Below are 7,585 nucleotides of genomic sequence, written 5' to 3'. Positions count from 1 at the left end.
TTTTTTTTTTTTTTTTTTTTTTTATATTAAGGAAAAAAATCTTAAATGAAAAAAAAAAAGAGAAAAAAGAGGCGGAAGACAATATAAATACATCTCTCAGTTTTGTCACTGGCAATTGAAGTGAGGTCGGCGAGGAAGAAAGAGTTTCAGGCGGGTGTTGGTGTTGGTGAAGGTGGAGGCACTTCATTTCTAGCTTCCTATCTCTGTACGGACGTCCCTTTCACAAATTTCTGTTTCGATTTTCTTCTTCTGTTCTTCTTTCTGTTACAATTTCACGTTTTCAGGCGAGTTTTTCATTTCTCCGGTGGAAAATTTGAACGGGTTTTCTGTTGTAATTGTTCGGTTTTTGTGATTTGAATTCTGGAATTTAGTCGGATTTTGTATCCACTGCGTGAGAATTACTGAATTAGTCTCACTTTTTGTTGTTGATTTTCTGCCTATTTCGTGATTTTGGGGAAGGATTTGGTTAATTGTTGAAGAATCGGAGTGGTGTGGGTTTGGATTCATGAGTTTTTTTGTAAATGTTCATCGAATTTGAGTTTGGGGGTTTACTGAAGTTTCATCCACTTCGATTGAATAGATATATGTTTTGGTTTATGCTGATTGTTTCATTTTCCTCTTTCTCGATGAACTGGTGGATATTTGTGGATGATTTCTGATATTTTGGATGGTTTAGATTCTTTTTGTTCTTATTTTTCTTCTTTTTATTTGTTTGTTCTTCAGTAATCAGGGTTGAGCACAGGGGCTCTTTGTTGCTTTTTTTCCCCAATTTGTGTAATGCTGGCTACTGTTCATCTGGTTTGTTGAATTCATTTATCTGTGAGGTTTTTGATTGAGAATCAATAAGGAAGGGAGGCTTGTTTTTGAGAGTTGGAGGACTTTTTCGGTTTCGTTATGAAAAGAGGAATGGATTCAGTGATCGAACCGATGAGGAACCATGAGAAGTATTTAGATTCTCAGCTATGGCATGCTTGTGCAGGTGGGCTGATTGAATTGCCTACCATTGACTCGAAGGTAGTGTACTTTCCTCAGGGCCATGCCGAGCATGCCCAGGAGAATGTTGATTTCGGGGTAGCGCAAATTCCTTCGCTCATACCTTGCAGGGTATCTGGGATCAGACATATGGCTGATTCTGAAACTGATGAGGTTTTTGCTAATATAAGGTTGATTCCATTGAGGAACAATGAATTTAGTTTGGATGATGATGATGAGCTTCTAGGCCACAATGATATTAGGACTCGGGAGAAACCCGCCTCGTTTGCTAAGACGTTGACACAATCTGATGCTAACAATGGTGGAGGATTCTCCGTGCCTCGTTACTGTGCTGAGACAATGTTTCCTCGGTTGGATTACTCGGCGGAGCCGCCTGTTCAGACCATTCTTGCTAAGGATGTTCATGGCGAGATTTGGAAGTTTAGGCATATATACAGAGGGACTCCCCGACGTCATCTTTTGACGACGGGATGGAGTAATTTTGTGAATCAGAAGAAACTTGTTGCTGGGGACTCGATCGTTTTCCTGAGGGCGGAAACTGGCGATCTTTTCATCGGAGTTAGGCGAGCCAAGCGGGGAAATGGTTATGGAATTGATTATGAAACTGGTTGGGATCCAACTAATTCAGCCTCTCCACTTGTGGGGTATTCTGATTTTATGAGGGACAATGAAGGTAGATTGGTAAGAAGAATCTCAAATGGGAATTCGAGCGGGAGAGTGACGGTAGAATCTGTCATCGAAGCTGCAATGCTTGCTGCCAGTGGCAAGCCCTTTGAGATTGTGTACTACCCGTGCACTGGTACTCCTGAGTTCGTCGTTAAGGCGTCTTGTTTACGATCTGTGATGCAGGTTCATTGGTATCCTGCGATGAGATTCAAGATGCCTTTCGAAACCAAGGATTCGTCTCGGATAAGCTGGTTTATGGGAACTATATCTTCTATTCAGGTAGCTGATCCTGTTCGGTGGCCTGATTCTCCGTGGCGAATGCTGCAGGTTTGTTTATGTCAATTTGTGAGCCTCACTCATGTCCCCCTGCCCCCATTTTTTGTATGTGTTGATTGCTTCATCGGTCGAGCGAGCTTCCCGAGGCTGATGTTCTTGTTCTAACTTTTGTGATATCTCATTAGGTGGCATGGGATGAGCCAGATTTACTGCAAAATGTGAAGAGTATCAACCCATGGTTGGTTGAAGTGGTAGTAAACATGCCAGCCATCCATGTCTCCCCGTTCTCGCCACCGAGGAAGAAGCAGCGGTTTCACCCGGCAGAAACTGCTGTATTTGGTCATCTTCCAATGCCATCGTTTTCGACGAATTTCTTCGAAACAACCAGCTCGTTACAAAGTGTTACAGGTAATAACATTCCTGCAGGCATACAGGGAGCCAGGCATACTCAATTTGGACTCTCTTCACCTGACTTTCAGCTCAGCAAACTAAATTTGGGACCATGTTCTGCTGGTTTTAAGCACCTTGATGAGGCCACTCCTCTTCCTGGCACCCCAGGTGAAAATATGTTCGGAGGCATGAAAAGCCCTGATAATTCTCATTGGCTAACGATGGGAAATAATACCGAAAGCTCGAAAGACAGCAAAGAAACAAAACCGGATCATATCATATTGTTCGGTCAACTCATTCTCCCTAATCAACTGATTTCTAACAGCTGCTCGGCCGATACAACGAATGCATCGTATGAAAACCAAGGGAAATCATCGAATCCTTCCGACGGTTCTGGTTTATCGTCACAACAGAATGGTTCATTGGAGAATTCATCAGAGGGAGGATCTACCTCGTATAATGGTCACGAAAAAACCGGTTTTAGCTTGAACACTGGTCAATGCAAAGTGTTCATGGAATTCGAGGACATCGGTCGTACTCTTAATCTATCGCTTCTCAGGTCGTACGACGAATTGTATGGAAAACTTGCCAATATGTTCGGTGTAGGAAGCTCAGAGATGCTGAATTGTGTTCTTTATGAGGATGCACTCGGTACAACGAAGCAAGCGGGAGACGAGCCTTTCAGGTAATCTCGTGTTCATTACCAATCAGTGGTCTAAAAAAGGCTGTTAGATTTCAAATTGTTAGTTCATGTAGTATACTTGTGGTTTTTTGACAGCACGTTTCTGAAGACGGCGAGAAAACTAACCATACTTACAGATTCTCGAAGTAGCGACAACAGTAAAACGTAGGTAAAAACGGATCACGTTTCATTGTACAGTTGAACTAAAACAGTTCATGTTATTGTTAGTTTCTTTTTCTCTCTTGGCATTGGAGAAGCCCAAATTTTGATCACTTACAGCTTGATTGATATGCAGCTGCTCCTTCAACCAGACAATAACTGGGCTTGTTTTTTTTTTTTAATTGTTCAAAACTCCAGAATTTCTAGTAATGGATTCTCCTTTTTAGTTACCCATACTTTTACTGTTGAGGGTGAAAAGGGTAGAAAAAGTTACCAGACAGTAAAAATAATTGGATGAGTCCCTGGGGAAGTGTCAGAGGAGAGACAGAACGAAGCAATCACAGAACATTGAGACAGAACAGGACATGACAGGAACCCATGCTGTCCCCTGCTTATTATTATCCATAAATAAATATATAAATAAATAAATAAATAAATAAAACTCATAGAACAAGGTTGTCGGTGGCCATGAAGTCAACCAACCATGAAAGGCTGAGTGTGTATGTGTGGACAAATGATGGATTTCTTGTGTTTCTTAAGGGAAATGGTATTGGCTTTGGGATTGTAAAAAAGACAGAGCAAAACAGAGAAAAAGACAATGTTTTTTAAGGTCTGGTGGATATGGTTTGAGAAAACCCAGATCCAAGAAAGAATCCATGGGGTTTCTCAAAGTCAACTTTGTGTGTGACATTGGTTTTAGGGTTTGTTTTTTCTTTTTGTTTCCTTTTTTGTTCCACCTGGGGATCGGAGAATCTCACCTCTTGATTTGGTATGGGCAAATGTTTCGAGTTAAGTTTGTGCATTTCCAACCGTATCTTGCCAAAGTTGTAATATTACTGATGATCTTTTATGGAAGTTTCAAAACTACTTTTAGAATAGAAATTTGTTAGAATGTTGGATAAAAATTGAAGCCTGAAAGAGTGTTGAGGTGATGATCTATAATAAAAATTTGAGACCTGACTACATGCATTCTAGGTCTGAGATTGGGATGATGTTATCTAGTTGTAAAGTTGACTACATGCATTCTAGGTCGAGATTGGGATGATGTTATCTAGTTGTAAAGTTGACTACATGCATTCTAGGTCGAGATTGGGATGATGTTATTTAGTTGTAAAGTTGACTACATGCATTCTAGGTCGAGATTGGGATGATGTTATTTAGTTGTAAAGTCAACACAATTTGGTCAACTGTGTTCACCATGGGTTCTAACAACTTTTAATTGAGGCATGTAATCTTCTTGCCAACCTCATACTTTCTTGATATTTGATAATAATGATAAAATGGAGTGAGAACAAAAGTTTTTGACATGAACAAAATGAGCGTCTTTAAAAACAAAATTGCACGTGTAATTTGAGATCGTAAAATAGAATATAGCGCATGATGAAACATGATTATAAAATAGTGTGATAATCGACAAGTTCATGAAAATTCAAAAATAGTTTTTAATAATTGGACTGACCAATGTGATCCTATCAAATATATCATGTCTCATCAGCTTTAGCTTGTAATGCCAGTGAGACGAAGATAAAGAGCACAAATGGAATTTCCGAAGACTCCAAAACTTTAGAACTAATAAAAAATCAAGCCTTAAATCTCATAGGCCCAGCAGCTTCCTTTCTGGTTGTAATACTTCACACTCATTCGAAGTCTAAAAACTTGACAACTTCTAACCAACAAAGCACCAACAGCCAACAGGCTCATTTAAAAACGCGGATGAAGTTCTAAAGAATGGCAGTTCATCTCTAGGGTTGCTCCATCCATTGTTAACTGTGTAAACACATGGTTCTAGGAATGCTTCGTTCCTCTCTTCGTAGAATCTCAGAATCTACCCTTTGGAGACCTTGAGAATGACACACCGCCCAAAACTTAGCTCTAATACCATTTATAATAGCCCAAGCCCAAAGATGACAATATCTACTAGGGGTTGGTTTGAGCTGTTACAACAAAGGTTTAAGATCAAACCTTGGTTGGAAAGGGGAATAAAACATTCCTTATAAGGGTGTAAAAACCTCTCCTAGTAGAGGCGTTTTAAAACATTGAGGGAAAGCCCAAAGATGACAATATCTGTTAGTAATGAGCTTGGGCTTGAATGGTTACAAACAACCTCTTAAATTTGCTATAAGAAATAATTTCAAAATCAATGAGAACAGAAAACTAAATGATGCCTTCGAGCATAAAGTTAATTGAAGTTACCACATATAATATCACCGAATAGGCAGTTTGATTGTGTATTACATGAGGTCCCAAACAGAGTTTTATTCCGAAACAGTCTTCAATGTATGCTTCTTATGTTACAAATTACACAGGCAGCGCCATACGACAACATTGAGCTACCGAGGTAGCGGTAGCAAAGCCAGCAGTATGGCTTTCCATGCCTGCATTAACTGAATAAAAACAGACTACATCAGCTCATTCCTATTCATGGACAACATGGAAAAGCAAACTTTTTCGAAATGAAAAGCAACCATGCTTAGTATATTAAGACAAGATACATATGATAAAGTATCACTATAACGCTAGTATAAGGAATTTAATGCATTCGTCGACTGCAACTTTGTAAAAAATTGATGATTGAGGAACATTTGTTGTTTGCCTCTTCTTAACTACAAGAAAACACGCCTGACCACTTCGAGTAGGACTATCTAAACGAGAAGTCCTAAATAAATTCTTCATCTCTTCAAGGAATTTTTTTTCCTACGTAGAGTAGTTGCAGAGGACCAGTCCTAGCGTCTCACTGATTTGGGGTATTATGATTCTTTCTGAAACAGATTTAAAAACAAAATTTTGGCGAGGATTCTCTTGAACACAACTCTATGTGGGAAACACTCGCACACTTTATTAAGACAAATCGACTCTACGTGGGAAACACTCCACACTTTATTAAGACCAATCGAGAAGAGATTTACAAAATAGAAACTACTACTTTGTATTGCTCCGTAACGATGAACTAAGTAGGATGGAGGGGTATTTAAACTAGATTTAATCCATCTATTCCTAAAATTTCTCAACATTTTTCCTAAAATACCTAAATCATTTTCCTAAATTTATTCCTAAAATCCCTAAATCATTTTCCTATATTCCTAAAATCCTATGATATTTTAACAGATTCCTATGTTTGTTGCAAACCCGGCACCTCCCAGTTTAGCCATTTAAAAGGTGGGGTTAACCTCAATTCAGAGAGAGGGGGAAAGTAACAAATAGCAAATACTAACGATAAATAAGTGTTTTGAGGCCTTTGGAAGAACTACCCCCACGCACTTGTGGCTCACAGATGATTGTCATTTGGTTCATATGACAGAAAATTCTTCCTACTTTCTGGCATTTCCTTGATGTGTTTACACAGAAACATGGCTTTAGGCGAAGATGGCATAATTGGATAATAAACTGTATTCATCAATGTTCTTAAATGGCAGACCTCGTGGTAGAGTGTAAAACCTCGAGAGGAAAAGGAAAGGATGCTTCATTATAACACTTCTGATTGACCTGGCCGGTGGATGTTTAGAGAAATTACAAAGTTGTTGATAAGAAGTAAACTTACTAATAGCTACACCATACGGTGAGAAGGTAAATGAATTTCACTGGCAAGAAACAAGATTATAGTTTTTATCAGGTAAAAATCAGTTCCCCAAAATCCGTTAGACTAATTGATCAGAGCAGATAAATGAATCATATATTGGATCCAACATGGTTATATGAGACGCAAGGGTCGATCCATAATCTTCATCTCTAAAAGACCAGAGATCGTCAAGGAATAACTAGTAGGATAAGATTAGACGTATTGCAACTAACATTTAGCAACAGTTCCCTTGGTGAACGAGCTAATAGTATATATATATTTGAAAAGTATTTCTTGCTTTATCAGATTGATCAGCGATAATATATTTCCTCAAAATTTCATCCCATGCGAAAAATAAACAAAAGATCCAAGGGCGATGAGAAAATGACCTAATTGTAGTAGAGTTCGAGGCCCATGCCGTCATGGATTTCGTAATCCTTCAGAGTAATATGATCCTTGTAGATATTGTACCATTTCTGAATCCGAATCTTCTCAGCTCGAGTCCCAGTCTGGGCCGCCACGAGCTTCTTCAAGTCACCGATGGTGTCGTCTTCGTTGCACTTCACTCTCACCTTCTTCCCCAACCGATCATTCAGCACCACCTCGATCATCTTCTTCTTCTTTCTCCCAAGAAAGCAAAACCCTAGGTCGTCTCAGAGTTCAACAGACCAAAATACCTAATGGAGGGGAATTTTTTGCTCGTTCGCGTTTTATTATATATTTTCCACCGCCTTCAAAACTCGGGGTCAATGGCGTTGACTCTGACGTCCATTAGTTGACTAGTCGTCGTAGGAATACGACGTCGTATCGACTTCGAGTTAAATTATACTCCCTCTAATTATAGTAATTATTAGCAATTATTA

At 39.2% G+C, this 7,585-nt stretch overlaps 2 protein-coding genes across 3 annotated transcripts; one reads left to right on the top strand and one right to left on the bottom strand.

The window, feature by feature from the left end:
* Window positions 1-125: 125 nt before the first annotated feature.
* LOC111445658 (auxin response factor 16-like) lies at window positions 126-3,730 on the top strand. Its single transcript, XM_023084178.1, has 4 exons — window positions 126-205; window positions 724-1,986; window positions 2,121-3,010; window positions 3,104-3,730. Exons 2-4 carry the CDS (start codon window positions 895-897, stop codon window positions 3,174-3,176), a joined length of 2,055 nt encoding a protein of 684 aa, XP_022939946.1. The 5' UTR covers window positions 126-205; window positions 724-894; the 3' UTR covers window positions 3,177-3,730.
* A 1,595-nt stretch (window positions 3,731-5,325) lies between these two features.
* LOC111445642 (ubiquitin-like protein 5) lies at window positions 5,326-7,425 on the bottom strand. Of its 2 annotated transcripts, none has more exons than XM_023084151.1 (2): window positions 7,112-7,425; window positions 5,326-5,550 (listed from the first exon to the last, which is right to left on the bottom strand). In XM_023084151.1, exon 1 carries the CDS (start codon window positions 7,331-7,333, stop codon window positions 7,112-7,114), a length of 222 nt encoding a protein of 73 aa, XP_022939919.1. In that variant the 5' UTR covers window positions 7,334-7,425; the 3' UTR covers window positions 5,326-5,550. The 2 variants fall into 2 exon arrangements, with proteins under 2 accessions (XP_022939919.1, XP_022939920.1); XM_023084152.1 differs by having other exon boundaries at window positions 5,326-5,541.
* Window positions 7,426-7,585: the final 160 nt, after the last annotated feature.

This window comes from Cucurbita moschata, unplaced genomic scaffold (genome assembly GCF_002738365.1).
Source record: "Cucurbita moschata cultivar Rifu unplaced genomic scaffold, Cmos_1.0 Cmo_Scf00007, whole genome shotgun sequence".
NCBI lineage: Eukaryota > Viridiplantae > Streptophyta > Magnoliopsida > Cucurbitales > Cucurbitaceae > Cucurbita > Cucurbita moschata.
This window is presented reverse-complemented; position numbering and strand designations above follow the sequence as displayed.

Excerpts from the sequence above, each read along its gene's own strand:
- LOC111445642 (XM_023084151.1), bottom strand. The coding sequence starts at position 7,333 with ATGATCGAGGTGGTGCTGAATGATCGGTTGGGGAAGAAGGTGAGAGTG.
- LOC111445658 (XM_023084178.1), top strand. The coding sequence starts at position 895 with ATGAAAAGAGGAATGGATTCAGTGATCGAACCGATGAGGAACCATGAG. Across the intron at positions 1,987-2,120 it reads CTCCGTGGCGAATGCTGCAG|GTGGCATGGGATGAGCCAGA; the intron begins GTTTGTTTATGT and ends ATATCTCATTAG. Across the intron at positions 3,011-3,103 it reads GCGGGAGACGAGCCTTTCAG|CACGTTTCTGAAGACGGCGA; the intron begins GTAATCTCGTGT and ends GTTTTTTGACAG.